Source organism: Puma concolor, chromosome A2 (assembly GCF_028749965.1).
Source record: "Puma concolor isolate L17-30 chromosome A2, mPumCon1.1.hap2, whole genome shotgun sequence".
NCBI lineage: Eukaryota > Metazoa > Chordata > Mammalia > Carnivora > Felidae > Puma > Puma concolor.
The window spans coordinates 51,430,704-51,457,077 of record NC_141668.1 but is presented as its reverse complement, the minus strand read 5'-3'; the positions used below and the strand labels follow the sequence as shown (position 1 = coordinate 51,457,077).

Sequence of the window (26,374 nt, the reverse complement as noted above, 5' to 3'; positions counted from 1 at the left end):
TCACACTCTTATCACTTCTTTAAGACCATTAGTAATTCTTTTCATGTCTCATACTACTTTTCTTGCAAGGATGCTCCTTATAATGTACAGTTAATTTTGACAAATTTACGTAATTGAAGCAGAGGATGATGGATTTGAAACTCTGATCAGCAGCTGGCAGCTGTGCAGGAAAAAAAGCTGCTTCTCTTCATCAATGTCAAAGACAGAACTGATGAACAAAATTTGCCCTTGACAATTAGAAGACACCCATGAATTTCTTTAGACTGCCGGGTACACTTTCCTTAAAAATGTTCTTGTCAGATTCCAACACACTACCTGACAACTTAATTAACTGGCTTTCAACTGCAATCTCAGATATTTAAAACTTATTAAACATACATTCCATATTGATGCTAGCTGATAGCTCTCGAATCACAGAGCTGATATGTGCCTTTAACTTCATTTTCTCCCACAACCCTAAGCAATACAGTATGCATTAACGCTCGGATATTTTTCTTTTGATAATTTTACTCTTTCTGCTATGTAATTCTTTTAAGTAATCACACAGTTCTATTAAAACAGATATAAAATGCAACATGTGAAGTAGTTGATAAATTACATATTCGCTTGTTCACTTTCGAGAAGGTATCACTTGAACGAATCTGAAATTTTTAAAAAAAAATGTACTTCCTCTTATATGAATGTTCACTGTATAAAGATCAGTATTTTTTATTGTTATTAACATGTCAAGGAGGGTTGTTTTAACGAAATGTTAATGTCTTTATAAATGAAATCAGGACCTTTTATCAACTTAATTTCAAAACAACACAAAAACTCCAACCTGATAGATCCGTTTATCAGGAGCAGAGATTTCAAAACAGCAATCCTTCTTTGCATCCTTCCTGAGGGTGTTATTCATTCTGACATTGTAGCCGTCTATTGCGAATTCACCTTTCTGTTGCTTGTCTGTTGAAGATAAAACGAAAGTCAGACTTTCCTTTACTGCAGTGAATATAAATGCCCAGTTGATTATCTTTTATTTAGATTTTCTTTGTCAATTCTTGGAAGGGGTTATGCTTTGTTCGTATTGTTTTCATAGTATTTAATGTTTAAAATAATATTTCTAGGGGCGCCTGGGTGGCGCAGTCGGTTGAGCGTCCGACTTCAGCCAGGTCACGATCTCGTGCTCCGTGAGTTCGAGCCCCGCGTCAGGCTCTGGGCTGATGGCTCAGAGCCTGGAGCCTGTTTCCGATTCTGTGTCTCCCTCTCTCTCTGCCCCTCCCCCGTTCATGCTCTGTCTCTCTCTGTCCCAAAAATAAATAAATGTTGAAAAAAAAAAATTAAAAAAAAAATAATAATATTTCTAGCTAACACTTTTAATTCTAAAATTACAGAAGTATTGGGGATGGTTGGGTTTAAAAAGGATATCTTAGGGAATGAGAGGAAGACGTCTGCAGACGTCTTACACAGTCTTATTTTTATACAGTCTTATTCAGACGGAAGTATGGAAATAGGATACTTACGTGTAGGGAAAATCCAAGAATGGGAACTCAGAACTTGCTAGAAAAACCTGCTACAAATCCATGGCTCTCTCAGATTTATGAGCCAGTGGGGAAACCTGGAGTCGAAAACTCACTGGGCTTTTTTTACCACCATCCCTTCTCATTACCGCCTTCCAACATCCCACCTCTGAAAAGCTCTAAATCACAGGTTTTCTTCCCAAAAAATATCTCCTAAATTGGTACAAACTGAAATTTTACAAACCGTAAATTTAAAAAGCAAAGCAAAGCACCTGGGTGGCTCAGTCTGTGGAGCATCCGACTCTTGATTTCAACTCAGGTCGTGATTCCAGGTCACAGGATCAAGCCATGCTTAGCCACGCTTAGCGCGGAGCCTACTTGGAACTCTCTGTCTCTCTCTGTCTCTCTGTCTCTCTCTCTCCCCTCTCCCCCTACCCTGCTCACACACTTTCTCTCTCTAAAATAAAAAAAGTAAACATAAAAAGAAGTGATTTAAAAGCATAAAATAAAAGGCAAAGCAAAACAAAACTACTAATTATAAAAACTTACGAGTGGAAAACAAAGCATTTGGATGGAGAGGGACGTAAAGCCTGCACGGAAGTATTAGTTGCTGAAACAAAACCAAAGAAAAGTAGGCTTCTTAGCCAGTCAGTGAATGGTAAACTAGGAAAGCACATCTGAATCCTGCATGATGAAGATCCAAAAGAAAAGACAACTTGAGCTTTAGTCAGATATTATTAAAAAAAAATTTTTTTTTTCAACGTTTATTTATTTTTGGGACAGAGAGAGACAGAGCATGAACGGGGGAGGGGCAGAGAGAGAGGGAGACACAGAATCGGAAACAGGCTCCAGGCTCTGAGCCATCAGCCCAGAGCCTGACGCGGGGCTCGAACTCACGGACCGTGAGATTGTGACCTGGCTGAAGTCGGACGCTTAACCGACTGCGCCACCCAGGCGCCCCCAGATATTATTTTAAAGACAAATAAAGTCGGAATACAAGAAAAGATTTAATACTATGAAACCGAAATAAAATTAGTCTGCTTTCCGACTCAGCCAGTTATACCATTTTGATAGAAAAGCTGTACAACTATATATTTACTTCCTAGATTAACACACAATATTAAAATCATGAGTAAGGGCAACTGTCTCTTTTACTGAGCTCGGGGGAAATACAGAAATGCTTCCATATCATGGGGTGGAGGGGCCTCTTGGCTCTGTGCACCAATAAAATATTTATCTCCTTTTCTTAAATATACTAATTTAATGCCTGAAGTAACACACATTTTTAAAAAGTTATGAAGATCATATCTTGTTCAAAACATCAAATGAGGACAAAAAAATCTGAGTTAGAAATTCCTGACTGAAATCTGGACATTCTAATCATATTAAGTCATAATTTACATCTCTTTCCATGATCTAAAAATTAGAAGCTTGCCTCGTGGAAAAAGCCTACAATATACTCTGTGATGTTCTGGAAAAAAACAACAAAAATTAGAGCAGCGTTTCTCATAGTGTGTTTTATGAGGTATTAATAGGTTTCTATGACAAAATAAGTTCGGGAAATGTTGAGCTAAAAAGAGTTAACCAGGTTTTGTTAATCCAGGCCTTCTTGAGGCCCTTAATATATTTACATAATGCTTGCATTTCCACGAGAGGGATGCAGGACATGGCCTTTCCCAAAATTATTTGTACATGGAACCCTTTTTTCATAGAACATTCTATGAAACTGGTACTCCCAGGACACATTTTACAAAACATCTAACTGAAAAAATAATATTGGGGAAAGATTATTAAAATAATAAATGGTTAAGCATTGTTGCTTAACCTTAAATCCTTAAAGAAGACTAAGTCATTCATTCATTCAGGGAAAAAATTTATATTGAGCTCTTAAAACAACTGAGGGAGTATTGTAGGTATGGTGGGACAAAATTTAGTTAACACCTTACTAGACCTTTCTTGCCTTCCCAGTGCAACACATACCCACCCCCCCACATACACACAATACAAATTTAAGTGCTCCAGGAATATTTACCCTGTGAGTGATCCACTAGACTGACAAAAGATTTCATTACAAAAAATGGAAATTGTCAGAGGCCAAATACTAAAGCCACACAGGGCAATTGTGAGAGAGGTCTTTAAACTTTCCAAGAAAAAAAAAGGAACTTCAAAGACCAGATGAAAGAACGTGGCTCCCTTGCTGCACAAGGGCTCAAATGCTCTCATCACTTGGTCCATCTCATTTAAAGCCTGGGTCTGAAATGCTTGGCAATGTAACATCAGTTGGGATGGAAATGCGTAAGGAGTGGTTTACATCTGGAGATGTAAAATCAGCACTATAAAGACTGAGTTAAGAAGAGCTGCAGGGAGCAAGAAACTTTCTTGTGCAAGATTATCTAGAAATAAGACAACCAGGCAGCCAAATTAGGTGACCTCTCCTTAGACTTGCTGATCCACTTTAGACCAAACCCCCAGAAATATGCTACGGGGCTTTGTATCAGATCTTCTGTTAGAATCTAAGAGGAAGACATAACCAACCTCTCTCTAGTGAGATAAGCCAGAGAAACGCCACGAATCCAACACAGAAGTAAGCACCCCAGATTATAGAGACAAGGATATATAACATCCAGACAGAAGTAAAAGAGGAAAAGCAAACAAATTAACACAGGTGCCAAAAAATACCATGTGCTACAAAAACATAACATAGCATTCAAGATATAGAAAGCAAGAGCGCACAAGGAGAAACAGATATAAACTTAAATTATTCTGCATCTTTTAAAAGTAAAAAAAAAAAATTTGAGAGAGATGAAAGATGAAACAATGTAATATAAAATAAAAGAGAGATGGCTGTGACAGAAACTGGAATAGAGCTGGGAAAATAAGGGAAAAATACCGTATAAGGAAATGAAAAATGCAGCAGCAAAACAAATGATTTATTAAAGTGATAAAAAGTTGAAAATTTTGAACATTGCTGAAAAATCAAATCAGATATACCTCAAACATTCTACCCCAATAGGTAGGGAAAAAAATAAGGAGGAAGAGAAACAAAAGAGAAAGATGACAGACATGGAAGACTAACAAAAATAAAACGTAAGAAAAAATGGGTGATCCAGAAGAAGAGTAACAAATAACACAGAGTCGATAACCAAAGATACAACAAAAGAAAACCTCACTCAGCCAAAGAAAGACTAAGACTACAAAACAAAAGGCAGTGTTTTCTAACCAAGTAAAACTAATAATAAAAATAAACCAATACCTAGACCTATTCAGCTGACAGTTGACTATTTGGGAATAAATAATCATATACGCATGCAAGTGAGGGTAAAGGTATGGAACCAGAAAGGCTGAAGAGAATGGAGGGAAATTCATAATTCTTTCTCTTTCTCAATAGCTTTTGTACATGCATGACCATAAAGTAGCCATGTTTCTTTTTTTTTTTTTTTTTAATTTTTTTAATGTTTATTTTTTAAGAGACAGAGAGAGTATGAGTGGGGAAGGGGCAGAGAGAGACAGAGAGAGAGGGAGAGGGAGATACAGAATCCAAAGCAGGCTCCAGGCTCTGAGCTGTCAGCACAGAGCCTGATGCGGGGCTCAAACCCATCAGCCATGAGATCATGACCTGAGCCGAAGTCGGACACTTAACTGACTGAGCCACCCAGGCACCCCAGTAGCCATGTTTCTAATCAGACAATGTGGGACAAAAAACTCAAGATATGAAATGGGTGTAGTCATGGCTTTGATAAGACTCTGCTCCTCTCTCTTCACATTAGCATCTCTTCCAGATAGAGAAAAAGGAGAAAACCATAGCATTATATGGCAATCCATAATAATATATATGTAGATTAATTCCACAATGCCTTCTAGGATAGTTTCAAGAACACTTCTTGACTTGAGACGAAGTGTTAAAAACAGTAACATGCCAATTAAGTCATATAAGTTGATTTACCCAAAACTGCAAAAGACTAATAAATACTGCATTTATGGGAACTTCCGAAATAGCAGAAGCTTATTCCTTTAAGTGCCAAACATCTGTAAAATGTTAGTCATTATAATGGAAATCTTTCTGAAAGATATACTTCCCTGACTTCTCAAACAATTCTTTCAAACATAATTTAACATTTTCTTGACAATTTAGTAGTATTATTTGAGTATTTAGCTTTTATAACATTAATGCCTTCAGGATTTTTGAGGTATTTGTCCCTCTATCAAATTTCCTTCAGCTTCTATTTCACACTTTAACCTTGCCCATATCATGCTGTTCAAATTTAATGTCTACAGAACTGAAGTCTGCCAGGAGAAACTAGATAATAAAATCTATTAAATCAGTAACTTAATTTTACACAATTCTAATTCAGTAGGTTCAAGGTAAAAAGCAGGCGGCTCTGATCTCTTACAAAACAAAATGCGTGAGGTTAATGATAGCAATTTCCTTCTACTTTTTCACTGGCTTTTAGGTTTACAGCTGTGTTCTGGGTTTGCTAAGTGTCCAAAAGACAACTCACACTTCCTGAGCTCCTTCTGTAGGCCAGGAATTTAATAACATATCTCATCTATACCACAAAATAATTCTGAGAGGAAGAAGTTATTTATTACATCCCCAGCACTGATGGAAAAACAAATCTTAAAATAATTGATTTGCTCATGGCCATATAACCAGTAGATTATAAAAGCCAGGACCCTAACCTAAGTCTGAAAAAAGCCTTGTTTTTTCAACCATTTCACATTGTCTCCTGGAAAGATGTTTCTCAAAGTATATTTCAAGAATCGCCAACTATGTTAGATCTTGGGTGACTATTAAAAATGCAGAAATGGCTACTACCCTGCCCTTGCTGTGTGGAAATCTCTGGGTGTGGGTCTGGGAAACCAAAGTTTTAGCAAGCAACCCAGGTGATTTTGACACACACTAATGTTTGAAAAACCACTGTTCTAGAACATGTAATTTATGAAATCTTGCTAGAGAAAATGAATGCTATCTTGCATTTCCTTCTGCAACTTGGGTCCGACTTTCTCAGCTTGCTTCATGGGCCCCTCTACCCTTGTCTATCTCTTAAACAGCCATGATGCATTATGTTCTAAATCTTGCTCTTTTCCTGCTTTACGGTTTTCTCTGGGCAACCTTACCCAATCCTTAGGATTCAACTTCTGTTCGTATCTTGTGATTCATAATTCCCTATTTTTAGTCCAGCTTCAGGATTTTACATCCAAATCTTTATCTGCCCAGTATATATGTTTCATTTCTTGAATGTCTTATGGGCACAATGACTAGAACATGCCCACAATGGAGATCACCTTATCTCCACTCCTGCAACACTTGTGATCTTTCTTGTTCTGTCCTCCTTCTCGATCAATGGCACCTCCATTAACTGAAGACTCCAAACCAGAAAACGGAGCATCATTCTTGATTTCTTCCTTTTTCCTCATCCACTGCCCCATATTCTTTCCCTCTACTCCATCGCTACCTACCAAAATCCAATCAGTCCCGTTTTTCTTACAAATATGCTTGCTTTTTCTTTTTTGCTGGCTCTCAGAAAACAGGTTTTAAAACACCAACCACTCTCTTACCAATTTCAAGATAACAACTAAATAATTCCTACTAAATACAGCAACTAAATAATTTCAGATCATTTAGCATCCCTACAGGTTGTGGGCATTGGTCATTTGAAGATGCCTGACATCTGACATCTAAGTATCTTTCCTATGTCAGTCCTGAGATTGTTGGGGGCCAGAGCCAGCTTCTCACCACAGAAGATGGAGGGAGGGAGGGAGGCTTTTCCCTGGTCTAGGTCAGTCAATCAGATGCTCTGAACTGGAACCTAAATCCAAACTGACTAACAAAAGAATCAGGGGAGAGCTCTGACACCATCCTCGTGTCTGTGGCATTGCACAATGGCAGGGCCAGCAGTGTGTCCCAATGAGACTCTCGTTGGGGGCAGAGACTGGGCTGAAGTTCTAGGTACCTTACCTCTCTCAGTCCTTGCTTTCTGAGCCTGGTTGTTTAGCCTTCCCGTCAATTCTGCCTGAGAGCCAATATTCTCCCAATAATTTCCTTTTCTGCAGAGTCAAAGTTGGTTTCTATTGTTTATACCAAGAATGTTAACTTGGTACAAATGGCTAGCGAAGAGAAAGACATACAATGCGTGCAGAAATTTTTGTTAACATCTGCTTCTTATATTTAAGAAGGCCTTTCTCCTGGGTGAATAACTCTTATTTCCATATGTTTTAATGCTTATTATTAGTAGGAAAGAGGAAAATATGCCCCTTAACACTAAGCCTTTGCATTAAACTTCATCAAACTGATTAACAAGTTGTTCTAGGCCCTCAGGTAAAGATATATGAACATTTTTCCTTGTCTGTAAAGCTCACAGAAATACAGCTGCCAGTGCTAATTCAGCCACGTGAAATACACTTCTGGTGTTTTGAATTATACTGTGAGGAAATATCAAATTATTACTATTTTAAATGAAAAATACTATATGCTACATATATATTGGTTACTTAGGGGCCCCAAGTGGCTCTGACTAATAAACCCGGGCAATATATATGAGTCCAAAGGGAAACACTCTAGTTAGAATTAAAAGTGCGGCTCATATGGTCTTGCGGCAGGAAATCTGAGGTATTTCCAAAACCTTCTGTTTTTCTTTAAAATAAAATTACACCACAAGCATAAAAATCAAGTGGTTTTTGAACACATTTTCAACCATAGGTATACACGCAATTAAAAAACAAGGTAGCGCGAGGTAGTAGGGAATAAACAAATTACAGGCATTTCTGTAAAACGGGACTCTAAAGCCTGCCTCTATTTTTTTTTGGCTATACCTACTGTTTTCCTCTACAACTGGAAATCGGACAATTATGATATGGTCTATTAGACTAACATAACATATAGCTATTGTTAAGATAAACATTACACAAAGATTCTCTTACTATCCTATACATATTAGCCTCTTGGAGCCTCCTATGATAATTAGAGAATGAGGGGCACCTAGGTGGCTCAGTCGGTTAAGTGTCCAACTTCAGCTCAGGTCCTGATCCTACGGTTTGTAAGTTCAAGCCCCGCATTGGGCTCTTTGCTAACAGCTCACAGCCTGAAGCCTACTTCAGATTCTGTGTCTCCCTCTCGCTCTCTGCCCCTCCCCCATTCACTCTCTGCCCCTCTCTCTCTCTCTCAAAAATAAATAAACATTAAAAAAAAACTCTCAGGTATCTCTAAGGCTGGATTATCTTTGGAACCTCAGTGCCTAGTATCTACAGCTAGCCAATAAATATTTATTCAACCAAAAAATGAATCAATGTGAGTGAATGAATGACTACCTTGATGGCACTCTGAATAGCTAAGACCTAAGAAGTTTGATGAATAGGATTTGTGAAATCAAAGGAAGAAGAAGGAGATAAAAGGATGGATGTGATTTCATAAAGTGATAAAATATGTACTGTATATATACTTAAGGGCAGCCAATGACCATGAATAATACATATAAATGATATTTATGAGTACAAAGGTAAGTGCATTATTTTCCCTAGAGGCTGGAACTACGTTTTCTAAGCCATTACTACCCTGATGGGTCAAAATGTTTTTTGGCACACACCGTAAGTTATAAAATGTGAATTATGTTATCTGTCAAATAGTAACAAAGTACAGTTTAACCTAGTAAGTGGTATGGACTCCTTCTGTGCCTCTATAATCCATTTATCTAAATCCTGCTTAGCTGGAGGATTACAGTTCTCATATATCTAAATAGCTCTTTCCAAGGGCTAGACAAGTGGTTCATACGTATAGTAAACCAGGCTGTACAAATCAGCTATCTAATTTCACAAAAGAAAGTAAAACTTTCACGTGACAGGTACATTTTCCTAGAAAGAAAAGGATACAAAGGAAGGAACTCAGCATCACGCCAAATTAAAAAAGTGTTCAAAGACAGATTATTTTCTGAGTCCCCCGAAGAAGAACTAGCCAAAAATTCTAAAGGAAGCAGCCAAAAGAACCACAAAAACACACCTGAATTCTCAACGGGGACTTCATAACAACAGGGAAGAGTTTGATGGAAATATACACCAGATCTTCAAATACCCACATGAGAAAGGAACACTAGAAAAGTAATTTTTAAAAAGCAGTGGTGGTACAGGTGGCTAAATGTACCACAAAATGGTTAAAACACAAATGCCAAAGATGTTATTGCCACAAGGTCCCATCAAATAAGAACAGAAGTAGGAATTTAACTAATAGCATCCACAAATAACTAGAATTTATTTACTGAAATAAATATACTTACTTGAAACAAATATAAACCTTCCTTAAGTTTTGGGAAAGTTCTTGCTAATCTCTGGCCTAACATTTGGTATATACCAGTTAGGAGAAGGAGTGGAGGAAACGAACATTAGTAGTCATGGCGTCTTAAAGAAATTAGAAATGAGGGGGTGCTCGTGTGGCTCAGTTAGTTAAGCATCTGACTCCTGATACCAGCTCAGGTCATGACCTCTTGGCCACAGGATGGAGCCCCGCATTGGGCTTCGTGCTGAGCCTGGAGCCTGCCTGGGATTCTCTCTCTCCCGCTTTCTCTGCCCCTCCCCCACTCTCTCTCTCAAAATAAAGGAAAAAAAAAAAAAAGAGAGAGAGAAATGAGAAACCTAACTGAGCCGGAGTGACAAGGAGGTAAAGCCTCTCTCCCCTAGTCTTATGAAATAGAAGGTCTTTCTCTGTGGAAAAGTAAGATCTTGATCTCAATTCACAATGGTGTGCATACTATATTTGTCATAATCATTTATACTTACGACCTATGGTAATCAATAACTGAGCTTGGGTTAATTTTTCTGATACAATCACCTACTTACCCTTAGCAGAAGAAAGAAGGCTGCCTGATGATAGCTGTTTATAGTTTATACTTCGCTGATGCCATTGTTCCATTGGAATCTATTGTAAATTAGTGATGTAATGCAAACTAACCACTAAGTTAATTCTTAATTTGCTAATGCCAGTTGCCAAAAGGTAAGACCAACTTCTAGCATCACCTATGTGTTTCAAATTTATCTGAAATATGTACAATGATCCTATCTGCAAGGTTCTAGAATAAGGGAAAAAACCTAAACCCTGCAAGTGAAGTCAAATGAAACAAAACTTCCAAAAAACACTGATAAGGTAAATGATTCCATGGGAATCAGTGACGTTGGACTTCTATGCCTTTTTTCTCCTTACAGGTCCTTTCCAGAAACAGATGCTAGCTATTTCTACATTACCTTTACTTTATAATATTCAACTTCTGACTTGCTTTCCCTAGAAAAAAAAGCAAAACTAAGGAAGCTGATATTCTTTAAATTTCAATATTTTACGCTTTATTCGTTCAAATACTGAACTTAAAATTATGTGAGCTGTGATCAAGAGATGTATTAATTAGCAAGTAAAAGTTATAAAATGTCTTAATGTTTCCAAATTGCTGGTTAGAGCGTGGACTCTACCATAAGCCTAGGCTCGAATCCCACACTGGCCACCTACCAGCTCTGTGACCCTGACCAAATTATTTAACCTCAGTTAATCCTCAGTTTTCCCAACAGCAAAATAAACAGAGCTAATAGTAGTCCCTACCTCACAGAGTTGCTGCTGGACCAGTTAATATAGCTAAAGCGCTTAGAATAGCACTCTCTATATAGGTGTTTGCTGTTGTTATTTAAAAGAAACTGAGAAAGGTATTGCACGTATTTCATTTCATCTAAATGTCTCTTTTAAAACATCTGAAAGAAAAAAAAATATCTTTTCCTCCCTTCAAAACTCTCACAACCCTAATGGTCTTAACTCCTCCAGAAATTCTACATTACCTTGGCTGATAAATAGTTCCTAAAATGAAAAGCCACATAAATTTTCATCTCTTTCCTAATTCAATAAAACACAACTGTGTTAACTTTTAGGGAATTCTGGAATTTGGAGCATTCGGCAAAGAATAAAATAGAATTACACAGTCTTAGACTATAAATATTAAAATGCTCAGTTAGCCTTTCTCCCTTTGTCTTCAGTTTATTCTGTACTAAAAAGGGGGTATAAAATGGCCCCTAAAACCCTTCCACAATAGAAGTCAGTATGATTGAACCCCAACACTACCTTTATCACTTCCATAATAATAGAATACAGTTTTGCTGAGGGCACACCACCGTTTCTGCCATTCGAATCCCAGAAAGCTGTGATCTACAATAAAAGGGGGAAAGGAACAGTTTAGATACTATGTATTACATATATAGTATAAATGTAACACCGTTAAAACGAAAAATCGTTAATGTGACTTCTAAGGTTTCTGCCAGCTCTAAAATTCTACAACTAATTAACTTGTAGCTTCTTCTCCAAGGGACAAACAAACAAAACCAAAAAACAAAAACAAAGCTAAAAAGGAATAAAGTGAAGCAGAGATGGGACTGCGACACTTGTGGCTGACACACCTTCCTGACAGGGACAGTCAAAAGGACATCTGACTACACAGCTTTGAGAGAAGGGATTCATCTGGGTCTCCTTTTCTCATCTGTTATAAAAGGGTGGGGGAGGAGGGGGGAGGAGTTGACCTAGATGACTGCTACTATCTCTCTCAGCTTTAAAATTCAGCTAAGAAAACCAAGGGAAGCAAATGGAATATAAATAGAAAGGCCCAAGGGGACTACCTGGGAGAAAAGCAAAATGGTAATGAAGGGACTTTCTGTTTTCTGTTTCCCATATGATACCACCACCTCCATAGTTCATTTCTGTTATATGTTGGTGCTGAAAGAGCGAGACCATATGGTCAACTCCCAATTATCATGGCCAATGGAGAGGAACACTGAATGAATAACAGAAAATGGTAGACAATATGCCAGGCTTGATCGGAATCATAGCAGACATGGTGTAAGCCAGGTCTGGTGTGGGATAACCTGCTGCTCAGCTGGGTGGGAGAATGGTGAGAAATCCCATCCTTGCGAATACAGTCATGGCCCGCAGCCCTCCTCTAAGAGGCAGGAAACAGCTCCTGAATCATTTACAAATAAGCAAGATTGGCAACCAGAAACCTGACCAAGTGTTCTGTTATTAAAAATCCTACAGAGCAGGGTGCCTGCGTGGCTCATTTGGTTAGGCGTCCAACTTGTTGGTTTCAGCTCGGGTTATCATCTCATGAAATATGGGTTCAAGCCCCACATTGGACTCCACACTGACAGTGCAGAGCCTGCTTGGGATTTGCTGTCTCTCCCTCTCTCTCTGCTCCTCCCCCGCTCATTCGCTCTCTCTTGCTCTCAGAATAAGTAAACTTTAAAAAAAATTATATAGAACTAAAAACTGTATTTTGTGGTTTGGATAATGTTGTTCAGATTTTCTTACAGTCTTAAAACGCTTTAATCACCTAAAGAGAATATTGGCTCCACATGTATACTGCAAGCATGTTTTATGCAAGGATAAAGCCATTTTTAGATTTTTCATTAGAATCTTACAGTTTACCTTTTCTGCGTTTCTCAAGGTAGCCAGCCTTTAAAACAAAAGGAAGGTCCTGTGCTGCAATTGGAGGAAACTGGTTTCCTGTAGGAAGTAGAAGAGGGAAAAAAAGTAGTGAGTAATCCATCTTAGAAAAACCAAGTACCAGACTGCATTAGATTCAGCATTCTTTTCGTTACCGAAATTATTTAAATTCGAGTCTATTAGCTTTGTCCATTCATAAACTTGTCCCTCTCCTATAAATCTCAAGAGCAAAAAAGTGTTCTGAGCGCCTATATGTTAATATATTATGCTCCTTCAAATACAGTAATATTATGTAGCTAGATAATCTCTACAGGGCAATACTTTACGATCTACCTTCTATAAGGAAACAATCGGGGAACTATTATCAATGAATGCCATAAACCCCTGAGAGAGAAGTTAGGAATTTTAAACAAATCACATATGCTTCTTTACATTTATATTAGATTAACTCTTCAAGGATTTTAATGCTTGTTGATTTTTACCTGCGTATCTCCATTCCTACCAAATAAATCATAAAATGATTTTTCCCCAAAAAATCAAATGCCAAAATTGGTTTCCCTAAATACATAGCAAATACTATCTCTTCTTGGTTGTACTCAAGGAGAAACCTTGTAGACATTCAACTGAATGCTTTAGGTTTTTCTAGGACATCTGAGAGTCCAAAACTAGGTTAAAAGACCTAAAAGAACTATCACAAACAAATATTAGATACCTACAAAAAAATGAAAGATTAAGCCAAAAGTTAAGTCAATTAGAAATCATATATTCATGGTCATGAATAATAGGTTACTCAATCATTTCACAAGTGTTCAATATTTTTACAAACTTCATTAGAAATATAATACAGTTATCTCAGCATTTTACTAGAATTCTAACAAGTGAAAACAACCAATCCAATACAAGTTTTTGTGGAATACACCCAATGGAAAAAACATCAATACAGCTTATGATTTTTTTTAAGGTGTTTTTTTTTTTTTTTTTTAATTTTTTTTTCAACGTTTATTTATTTTTTTGGGACAGAGAGAGACAGAGCATGAACGGGGAAGGGGCAGAGAGAGAGGGAGACACAGAATCGGAAACAGGGTCCAGGCTCCGAGCCATCAGCCCAGAGCCTGACGCGGGGCTCGAACTCACGGACCGCGAGATCGTGACCTGGCTGAAGTCGGACGCTTAACCGACTGCGCCACCCAGGCGCCCCTAAGGTGTTTTTTTTTTTTTTTTTAAAGGAAGGAAGTTTATTATGTACAAATAGTAGGAAGTTTATTATGTACAGATTCATCACACAATTACCAGGTTAAGTTTTTTGTTTTTTTTAATAATAGTATAGGGATCGCAGTAATTATAAAATCACATTTTTTTCTTCAAGAAATAATGTTTAAAATAAAGATATTTGTCTTTAAGAAATAAAGCTTGAAACTAAACCCAAGGGGCACCATGGTGGCTTGGTCAATTGAGCGTCCAACTCGATTTTGGCTCAGGTCATGATCCCAGGGTCGTGGAATCCAGCCCTGTGTTGGGCTGCACACTGCACGTGGAGTCTGCTTAAGATTCTCTCTCTCCTCTCTCTCTTTCTTGCTCGCTCTTGCTCTCTCTCTCCCTCTGCTCCTCTCCCTCCCTCCCTCCCTCCTTGTCTCTCTAAAATTCATTAATTAAAGTACCAAGTTCAGTTCCCTGGCAGATCAATTTTACTCAATGAACAAAACAATTATCATTAAAATATACCTTTAAACAGTGCACTGATTTTGAAATGTATATAAAATTTTAGGGAGAGCCAATGTAAACATCTGAGTAGTTGTTCAGTCAATGTATCCGTGTTTCCTTTTCTCAGAATAAATTTGATCCATACAAAGGTAAAAGTTATTTACTATAGTATTTTTGAACATAGAATAAAGATCACATAAAGAATCTTATTTTTGTGAACAAGTCCTAGTCAACCACTAAATTAAAGAAGGTAACTATGGTTTGATTTAGGTGTTTAAAAAAGAAAAAAATAATGACGAATAGCACTTTTTTTTTAACCTAGGCTACACTGACAAAAAGTAAACAGAAATATTGTATCGTATAGAAACATGAAATTCTAGCTAACATAAAATTATTTAGGAAAATTTTCTTTCTAAATAAGATTCCCGAAAGTCAAGGATTCACTTCTCCAACTAGCAGGATCATAGTTTAATTTCTGTGGCTCTTTGCTTGTGTTCAGGCTTTTACATAATTGGGATGTAGAATTCTTAAGTCAACTACACAGAATCTCATCGCAAGAAGCATCATACGGGTGGCATTTCAGAATGAGAAAGCAAACACATTCATTAAATATTTTAACACGATTATTGTATGTCATGAAAAAATTTACAAATGGTTTGTTCACAGTAGTAAAACCAAGAATATTCACTGCACACATCCTATAAATATTTCTGTATCTTTAAGATGATGGAAACAAACTCTAAAGCACTGTTCGTCTTAGATAAAATTAAACTGTAGAAGAAGAGGCCACTTTTCCATCTTAAGGTCTGATGCTGCTGCTTTAACTGGACATGGGAGGCATTAATTACCTCCACATGGCTAATAAGGCTCACTGCAAAGTCGTCCCATGACTCTCTCACTTCCATTGGGGCATAATAAATGTTCTTCACATAAAAAATAAACACTCTAAATCCTAAAAGAAAACTTTTTTCTGAAGGGAAACCGGTGCCTTTAGCATAATTTTCTAGTTTAGAAATGTACTGGTCCAAAAAAAAAAAAAAAAAGGAAAAAAAAAAAAGGAGGAGAGAGGAAAGAGGAGTAATAACATGAAAAGGGAATGAGAAGTTAGTAAGTGAATATACACATAACCTAGTGCTTTTGCCTTAAAGATTTCCACCTGATAAATCACAATAAAATTTGATGTCACAAGCAATACTTATTATGAACTTCAATTTCATGTTTCTAATATAAAATCTTTTATGTCATTCCTAAAGGGGGAAAAAAATCAAGTTTTTCTGACTGAAATCTCATTTTCCTAAATTTGCTATATGTCCAATATCTAGGATTTGCTCAATGCACGTGTGAAGTTTTAAAGTGTATTTATTTATGTTTTATATGCATTTATACGTGCATTAATGTGCACATGTGAATTTTTTCAAAAAAGGTTTATTAATAGTAATCCCTTTAAGGACTTTAGATTTTAAGTTCTTAGAAGAACCATTTGAATTACTTGCATAGCACCATAACTATATAAACACTTCATACTTTTTAATGGTAGAAATTGAAAATTGGTAACAAGATATGACAAGTAGTAATTTCTCTTTAAAAAACATGCATTCTCACATCAGTTAGACTGCATATCACTACACCTACAACGGTCAACGGTATGTCACCATTGAAGAACATTCCGACTGATACAAAGAGTTAAGAGTCTGCAAATGTAGGTACAACGATACACGAAGAAAAGGAAGGTAAAGCTAATATAAACCTGTCTGGCAGGCAACAACACAGAGCCGCTAAACATTTGCCAAACACCAAAATTACATTATCTCACTACAGGAAACTATGCAACTTAGCCAATTACACAACAACAAATTCACAATTACACTGCCAGTTCTATTTCACTACCAAAATTCATGCCTTGTCCCCGAAATCAGTTTAGCGCGGAGCCTGAAACCTTTGACACATAGTAGGCTTTTATTAAATGTTAGTTTTCAGGGGCGCCTGGGTGGCGCAGTCGGTTAAGCGTCCGACTTCAGCCAGGTCACGATCTCGCGGTCCGTGAGTTCGAGCCCCGCGTCGGGCTCTGGGCTGATGGCTCAGAGCCTGGAGCCTGTTTCCGATTCTGTGTCTCCCTCTCTCTCTGCCCCTCCCCCGTTCATGCTCTGTCTCTCTCTGTCCCAAAAATAAATAAACGTTGAAAAAATAAAAAATAAAAATAAATAAATAAATAAATAAAAAATGTTAGTTTTCATTATCACAAATAAATATCAGTACTACATGTTAGTGTAACTGTACCTATTAATACAAACGTAGGGGTTCCAATGTAAATGTAAGACTACTTAACAATGCCTAGAGAATTTTAATCAGAAAGATGGAAAAAAAGCATGATTTGGTAATTGCATGGGTTAAGCATTATAGTTATTTTTAAAGCAGTTCAAAGATTTCCTTTTGGTTAGGTGAAAGTCAGTTGATGAAGAAATTATATTCTAACTAAGAGGAGAAAAAAAATTAACCCGTTCTCTAGGGCAGCCTATTTATATGGCAGACAATTACTTCATAGGTTAAGTGGCCACAAGTTTTTGGTACTCTGAGACAATAAGCATATACTGACAAAGATTAGTTTCCTTTTTATAAAACGAGCATGTATTTCTTATATAATACTACTGGCTTTTCTAAAGCAGCTCAAAATATTAGACATTCCCTACAAGAATGGCCAAGGAATGGGTCCTTTTCCGATTTATAATTTGGGAATTTCAAACATGCAAAATGCTAACAAACAAGGTCACAATGAATTCAAATAAACAAGAATCAAGTGCCTACTATATTCCTAGCAACTCAGTGGGAAAAAGGCAGAAGTGGAATTTTCTTATACTTAGGGTGGTATTTTATTGACAGGGCCACTTTTAAAAAAAGATAACTCAAGAGTTCAAAAATGTGTCTGGAAAATTTTGCCTTAAAAATAAACTATGTAGTATACCAGCAAGCTAAAGGAGTAGATTCTAGAATCTGAAAAAAAAAAATGGAGAATTCCAAAGTATTAAAATAAAAAAAAATTACCTAAAAACTAAGGTATTGCCCAATCTTAGCAACTTTATTATGTTATTGTTTTAACATTTTTCCTTGAATCTAAGAAGAAAAATACCTGAATGCTTAAATACCTGCAATGTATTTAAGAAGTTAAAGTTTTAACTATTTACTTAAATAAAATTTTTTGAAGTGAAAAATAATTATTTCAACTTCAGAGAAAAATTTTCTTTTCTAGGAAGTATCACTTAGGTATATTTCACATTACTTTGGCTGGGTATAAAACCTATCTTAGCACTGTAAGGTAGACAGGTGCATTCCTGCAGAGAGGATAGGAAAAAGTGGAAAAATAGGTGTAGACCACAGAATGTTTTACTTGAAATATACCACAAAATGATTAACTCAGAAGAAAAGACTTTGAACATCCTGGGAATCCCTTCAGTAGAAGAGGGAGCGAGGGCGAGAAGAGAGAGCGAGTTACGAGTTGGGGGGTGGGGAAGAGTTGAGGGAAGAGAGAGGGCTGACCATCCTTTCTTTTTTGTACGTCTTTTCTCAAAATAATCTAAATAAACAAAATCTTGCTTAATTCACAATGTTGTCTGGCACTGAGTGTCTCAATGCACAATTCCTGGGCCTTCTCCAACACTACCATGTCACCTAATCCACTCCTCCTCTCTCTCTCTCTCTCTCTCTCTCTCTCTCTCTCTCTCTCTCACACACACACACACACACACACACACACACACACACACACACACACTTGCAAGTATATCCCTGTCTGACACCTCTTTAAACACATTTATTTTTTTCTAAGACTTACAGTGAGGCACCATTTCTGAAGCACAATTTAGAGAGTTCTTTTTTTAATCTGTAGGAGTTCTAACTACTAAGTCCTGGAATTAACTTTTTATTTAGTTTCCTTTCTGCCTACCTAGCTCTTCGTGTGGAACTATGAGTAAGAGTCAAGAGATGAGAGTGCTTCAGAGACATTTTCAAAATAGACAACTGCTTTTCATTACCTTTTTTTATTTTTTGGTATGCACCTTTGGGGTCCCGTTTAAATGCTACACTTCTAAGGAATCCAAAGCCTCATTTTTACTATCTTATTATCAACAAATTATTATGATTTATGAGTTTTGCTGTGTTAATATGTTCACAGTTTTATGATTCTTCAATCTAGACTTTGTATAAAATCCCTGCTAGATTTCTGAATATCACCTTTTACTGGTTTTGATTTACTCATCTTTTATTGGCTTTTCCCTTTTACTACTTAGCATTTGTATAGTTTTCAACATGAACATTAAACTTTCCATCAATATAATTTTTCCCCTCCACTTTTACACAACTGATTCCTCTTCCCTAATACTAGGGGGAAAAGGAGATATGTAAAAGACTGGTTTTGCTCATGAGAATTTTCACCCTGGAGTTTGGATCTTCATCTACTGTAACCACACAATGGGTTTTCCTTGAACCGCAAAAAGTTAAGGACAAGTTCCTCAACAATATCTTTTATTCTCTCAATTTATAGGAATAAAACATCCATGAGTTTATCTAAATCTTTTAAAATTCTTCATTTTTGCCCGACAGTTGGGATACTGAGTTCCATGAAGTGGCTACCTCTTTGAAGGGACAGGGCTTCGTTTTTATCTCTTCTAAACTTTTATGTGATAAACTTTTTTAAATGCCTTGTCATTCCAGCAGTGCTAAATCTGATAAATAGACACCCTCCCCATTTTTTATATAGCTATCCACTTAGTGATTATACTTAAAACACATATTAGGCTTTGATTTTCCAAAAATACTAATCATTTTCTCATTTCATGCTGGCAACACCCTCTTCTACCTTGATCAACTCAGGGGTTATTTTATTGTCTAGATTAACTTCTCTAGTTCAAGTTCATTTTTCTTTTCTTTTCTTTTTTTTTAAGTTTATTCATTTTGAGAGAGAGAGAGAGAGAGAGAGAACACAAGCAAGGGACAACCAGAGAGAGGGGTGGAGGGGGAGAGAATCTCAAGCAGGCTCCACACTGTCAGGGCAGAGCCCAACACGGGGCTCATTTCCATGAACCATGAGATCATGACCTGAGCCGAAATCAAAGAGTCGGACACCTAACTGACTAAGCCACCCAGGTGCCCCTCAAGTTCATTTTTCTTAAAAGCAGTCATCAGAACTAAGGTCTATTTTCAGATGTCAGTATTTCATCATTGTAATTTTGTGTAAAAGTAAAAAATGCTTTCCGCTTTGTTTCCTGTATTTTTCCAAATGATGTCCAGTATCTTGTAGCGACTTCTGGCTGCGTGAAGGGTACACTGAGCACTTAGCTTTAGAAAACAGTCTATAAATGAGCTTCATTCAGTTCCCAGAGCTATTACTGGCTCAGAACTCATTATTCCACAAGTACAAGTTAATTACGTTTTACTTAACATTTGCACAAACGTTAGATGCCATTTTCCCTGTTTCTAGAGAATATATAATAGACACAAAGACACACATACACACAAAAATAGATACAAAGACGTAGAGTTGCTGACACTTTTTTCTTATTCTAAAAAAACTTTTACAAAATTTCACTAGTATACCTGTAAAATAAAAAAAAAGCAAAACAGAAAGTCTATCTCCTAGCAAGGGAGAGAAACCTAAATTTAACTTGGATATAAATATTAAATAAAATGGTTTTATGCTATAGCAGCCAGCTAGAGCAGTTTTACATTGATACTGATTTCAAGATGCGTGCTATAGGTTAGAGAGGTCTGTAATGACATCCCAGCACTGCAAATCTGTGACCTTCCTTGGGTCACTAAGCCTCTCTGGGTTATCAGTTTTCTCATCTAAAACATGAAAAAAAACCACACAAACAAAAAACAAACAGATCATATCATCTCTAAGGCCCTCCCAATCCTAGGATTCTATGAAACATATCCACATTAACGTTTTTCTTGTTCTTTCGGTAACAAATGGCCAAGGACCAAGATGGGTTCAACTTTCAAAGATATCAAATGTGGAAACTGTACATCACATATGTTTTGTAGAGGAACTGATAACTTTCTTTAGATCTAGCAAGGAATTATTTTCTGTCATTTCACAGGTTTGATTTCTAGCTAGAATCTTGGCCTGGAATACCTGTGAAAGAAAGATATACATTAAATATTTTTCATATCCTAATAATTCTCCCCTCCACATATAAAATTTGGAATTTCAAATCATTTTAATCAGTGTTTTTAGTGGCAAAAAGAAAATTATTATGTGTTCAATGGACATATCAAACAACAATAACCTTTAAAAGAAAGAATCACTACAGTAACTAAAATAATTGTTAATTATGTTAGCCTAGCATGCTCCTTTCACAGAGCTTGTTTTCTCCCTTCCCATTATTACTTTTTTCAGAAAGGACTAACCAATGAATATGCTAGTACTGGTGATCTCTAAGACTAACAATATTTCTTTAAAAAAAAATAGGCTCGGGGTGCCTGGGTGGCTCAGTCAGTTAAGCATCCAACTTCAGCTCAGATCACGATCTCAGGGTCCATGAGTTTGAGCCCTGCATCGGGCTCTGTGCTGACAGCTCAGAGCCTGGAGCCTGCTCCAGATTCTGTGTCTCCCTCTCTCTCTGCTCCTCCCCGACTCGTGCTCTGTCTCTCTGTCTCTCAAAAGATAAATATTTAAAAAACTTTTTTTAAAAATAAAAAATAGGGGCGCCTGGGTGGTGCAGTCGGTTAAGCGTCCGACTTCAGCCAGGTCACGATCTCGCGGTCCGTGGGTTCGAGCCCCGTGTCAGGCTCTGGGCTGATGGCTCGGAGCCTGGAGCCTGTTTCCGATTCTGTGTCTCCCTCTCTCTCTGCCCCTCCCCCGTTCATGCTCTGTCTCTCTCTGTCCCACAAATAAATAAACGTTGAAAAAAAATTAAAAAAATAAAATAAAATAAAATAAAATAAAATAAAATAAAAAATAGGCTCATATCATGCTTAGACACAAAAATGGTCGGCTTCCTATTCTTAAGACCACAGAATTCCCAAGGAGATTAAGCCTTGGGGACAAGGCTTTGAAGACTGATACAGTGGCCCATGGGATGACACTGGGGGGGCAAAAGCAGAGGCTGCAACTCACAGGTTTGCCATCTGTTAGTCTCTCCACCCCTTTGTAAAGTGCCAAGTCACTCTGAAAGCCACCAAGCAAAAACTGAATAACAATTAGGGTAATTTTATTTTAAGGTCAGCTGACTGGCAACCTTATTCCACCTGCAATCTTAATTCCCGCTTGCCAAGTAACATATTCACACATTCAAGGATAAGAATGTGGACTTCTCTGGGGGGCTAGTATTGTACCTACTGTATCCCTCATTACACATACCAATTGGCTACTGGTTTTATATGTGTGTGTGTGTGTGTGCGTGTGTGTGTGTGTGTGTGTGTGTAATATCCACCTATATCTTAATCATCTTCTGTCACAAAAATTAAACTCAGAAAAAAGCGCCACCTTTTAAAAAAGTCTCTGATATACAAATACTTTGAGAGAATGAGATACAAGCTTAAAATGGAATATACTTTTTCCTTCAGTTAAAAATAAAATTCTAGGGGCGCCTGGGTGGCTCAGTCGGTTGACCGTCTGACTTTAGCTCAGGTCATGATCTTGCTGTCTGTGAGTTCAAGCCCCGCGTCGGGCTCCGTGCTGACAGCTGGGAGCCTGGAGCGTGTTTCAGATTCTGTATCTCCCTCTCTCTCTGCCCCTCCCCAACTCATGTTCTGTCTGTCTCTCTCTGTCAAAAATAAATAAACGCTAAAAAAATTTAAAATATATATATAAATAAAAATAAAATTCTAAATATCACAATTTTCAGATACTCTAAATAATATAAAAGATATAAATTATGAACTGAATTTTAATTTGATGTTCATCTTTAACACAAAAAGGCGCCCCTAATCTGATTTTGCATCTTAGAATTGTGGTTAAAGCCTTGGGTCTTGGATTCAAATTACAGCTTGACCATTAGCCCTGGGGCTTAGACAAGCTACTCAATTTTGTTACCTTTACTTTCCCAATCTTTGAATATAAATAATAATGGAGAATTACTGTGTAGACTTAGTAGGGTAGCACTTAAGATAACTCGAAGACATGTTAGTTCTTATTATTACTATTACTGTAAATGGCAATTCAAATTTGCCAAGTCCAGTGTTCCATACACAAGAAAACAAGAAAGCTGAAATGATAAAACAACTACAATAAAATATGAAAGCCAAATACCTCTTAACAATGCCAATTTCTTTCCAGCTGTAGATATTTGGCCAAAAAAAAATGATGCATGAAAAAAATATTTGATGGTATTGTACATAGTAAAGATGAGGATAAATGAAAAGGAACACTCCATTCACTTGTTAAATAAATATTTGCCAGTGTATATTACATGCCAGGCCATTTTCTAAATATTACCTAAGGTAGGCAGCCAGGAAAAATAAACTGAACCTCACTGAAAACTTGTTGAAAGCGTTTTTTTAAAAAGTCAAATAACTTACGTATAAAATTTAATAAATAACTAAAATTGGTCTTCCTCCTTCCTTCCCTATACTACCTCTGTATGAAACACAACATTTGCCATATCCTTAGACTATAAGTTCTAAGCATTCTTTTTTTTTTAAGCATCATAATTTAAATAGCAAATACATATAAGTAAATATCAGCATGGTTCAGTAAGGTAATAACAATTGCAACAACTAACACTTATTAAGCCTTAACCACTAGTTAAACTTGACACAGTCATCATCTCATTTCCTTCCCACATTGCCCCAAGAAGGAGGCATTATCAGCTGCATGTTACTAATGGGAAACCAAGGTCACACACAGTGAGCAGTGGAACCAGGACCTCCAGGTCCGTCCATCAAAGCCTCCCTTCCCTGAAATGCTATGTTCTATCATTGATCAGATAAGTGAATGCCATCTATGGGAAACTGTATAAGAAAACAGCATTGAACTACTACTCTACAGCATTAAAGTAATCACAATTATTTACAGTTAATTCCTTAACAGTAACAGAATGATATATTTAAAAGACTTAATTTAAAATTATAGGATATCTGTTTCATTTTCTACAAGATTGTAGAGAAGTCAATTTTGCTTCCTAAAAATGTCTTTAAAAAGACTCCCATTCTAGTTTAAACACACACACACACACACACAAGGAACAAATCAGAAAAGGGAAAACAGACATGTATAGAAGGAAAATGAGATTCTTTTATGTGACTAAAAGAGGTATCTAACAAATTACACAAAAATAAGAAATGAATATAATTAAGGGGCACTGGGTGGCTCAGTTGGTTAAGCGTCCGACTTCGGCTCAGGTCACAATCTCGTGGTTTATGAGTTCAAGCCCTGCACCGGGCTCTGTGCTGACAGCTCAGGGCCTGGAGACTGCTTCAGATTCTGTGTCTCCCTCTCTCTCTGCCCCTCTCCTGTTCGTGTTCTGTCTGTCTCTCTTTCAAAATAAATAAACATTAAAATTTTTTTTAAAAAAATTAACACAATTTAGGCTGAATTCTTTAGCTCCTTCCCATTCAAGTATGTTCTATTTTCCCATAGGCCATAGGACAATTTTTTTTTTTGCAACTGTTTAATGCTGTGAGCTTTAAACTATAAATTTTTGGGGTGCCTGAGTGGCCCAGTTGGTTAAGCATCTGACTTCAGCTCAGATCATGATCTCACAGACTGTGAGTTCAGGTCCTACATTGGGCTCTGTGCTGACAGCTCAGAGCCTGGAGTTTGCTTCCGATTCTGTATCTCCCTCTCTCTCTGCCCCCTCCTGCTCATGCTCTCTCTCTCTCTCAAAAATAAATAAACATTAAAAAAATGTTTTTTAATTTTTAAAAACTATAAAATTTTGCAATTATTTTCAGAATATGAATAACATTTTTCTAATTTGTAACATTCTCTAAGTTCATTTTTATTCATTTATTTTTCCTATTTGTGTCCAAAACTTTAGAGCCATTCATAATAGAAGGATATATCTTAAGTGTCTGAAATAGGAATATGCAGTTAGAACGTCTTCCATATTATATAATATAATAAAGCATATGTATATGTTTTTACTCTGAAGAAAGAGAACATGTATATAAACAATTGTCATTCTATTCCCATCTCCCAAAAGAACCTTATTACTGAGGGGTGGTTAAAATAAGTAAGAAATAGGGGCGCCTGGGTGGCGCAGTCGGTTAAGCATCCGACTTCAGCCAGGTCACGATCTCGCGGTCCGTGAGTTCGAGCCCCGCGTCGGGCTCTGAGCTGATGGCTCAGAGCCTGGAGCCTGTTTCCGATTCTGTGTCTCCCTCTCTCTCTGCCCCTCCCCCGTTCATGCTCTGTCTCTCTCTGTCCCAAAAATAAATAAACGTTTAAAAAAAAAAAATAAGTAAGAAATATCTAGTATGAAAACTATCAAATACGAAATTATTCTGAAATAAGGGTCTGCTTATGGCTCTACTCTGATTGATTACTAAAATAGGCTTGATTACTAAAGTAAATATATCCCCAAACATTCTCCATGCTTTAGTATGTATTACCTATTTTCATTTAAGAAGAGAACTCCTTAATTTTTATTTAAATCAAAAGGGCTTTGGCATTTAATCTGTTCTGCCATTCAAAGTGTTAAAGTATCCTCTTAAAACACATGGATGTTCCCTTTCCTCCCTTCCTTCTTCCCTTCCTCCCTCCCTTCCTTCCTTCCTTCGTGCTTTCCTTCCTTCCTTCCTTCCTGCTTTCCTTCCTTCCTTCCTTCCCCCCCCCCCCCACACACAATTTATCTTCCTTCCATCTGAAACAGGTCTTTCCTTAAGTCTCTTTCTTCAATATAGGTATGAAATTAATACATTTTTATCTATTATTGTTTATTTAATAACACACTGCTTCATTCCCCTCCAATAAAGCATCTTACAGGCATTTGTACAGATAACATTTGGCATGGATATTAAAGCAAATAGGAAAAAATTGTGTATATACAGACAGGAAGCAACTACCTGAATTAAAAAATGTTAAAGTTAAGTTTCTGTTGAAAAATCTCCTGCTAGCCTTATGGGTTTTCCTTCTAAGGTAATGATTTAAGAAAATCTAAATGAAGGGTATAATAGGAATTATTTGTACTATTCTTGAAACTTTTCTATAAATGACATTATTTCAAATAAAAAAAAGTAATAAATCAAGACAAAGCTAGGAGTCAGGGTAGAACACAAAACAAGTTGGAACTACAAAGTCATTTACACGCGGCACGAGGGGGCCAAAAACTCAGTTATACGCTTTATAACAACCAACATGAAGCAGGAAATAATAAATTATGTGATTCATTGCCCATTAGATAAATACAGATCATTGCTCAGGGAGGAATATACAACCACTGTTCCTGGTTCCTGGTACTAGAATGAGAAAGAAATTTTTCCCATGTGCTCTCAATGTCCTCAATAACATTGTTACAGTAGGTAAAATAAAAGTTTCACAGGGCTGCTTTGTATAACATCACTCATGTCAAGCCAACAGCAAAATGCCAAAGCAAAATTTACTAAAAGTAATCCTACCGACCACAAACCTGGTAGCCCAAGCATAAAGCTCTCCAACAGCTTTGTTAAACTCAAGGATAAGACCATAGAATACCTACAGGAATAGACACCTTGCACATTTTTCAGACAATCTTTCCAAAATACTATCTGTCTTCGTCGAACTTCTGGTAAATATTAAATCCCA

At 36.9% G+C, this 26,374-nt stretch overlaps 1 protein-coding gene across 3 annotated transcripts in view; it reads right to left on the bottom strand.

The window, feature by feature from the left end:
* The window catches only part of SKAP2 (src kinase associated phosphoprotein 2), a 182,980-nt gene that overhangs the window by 58,348 nt on the left and 98,258 nt on the right, over positions 1 to 26,374 (bottom strand). For all 3 annotated transcript variants that reach the window (XM_025930011.2, XM_025930012.2, XM_086693985.1), the window contains exons 5-7: positions 12,937 to 13,014; positions 11,584 to 11,667; positions 821 to 945 (exon numbers count right to left, since the gene is read on the bottom strand). In XM_025930011.2, coding sequence (XP_025785796.1) covers positions 821 to 945; positions 11,584 to 11,667; positions 12,937 to 13,014 — 287 coding nt within the window. The remainder of the gene's footprint in view (positions 1 to 820; positions 946 to 11,583; positions 11,668 to 12,936; positions 13,015 to 26,374) is intronic.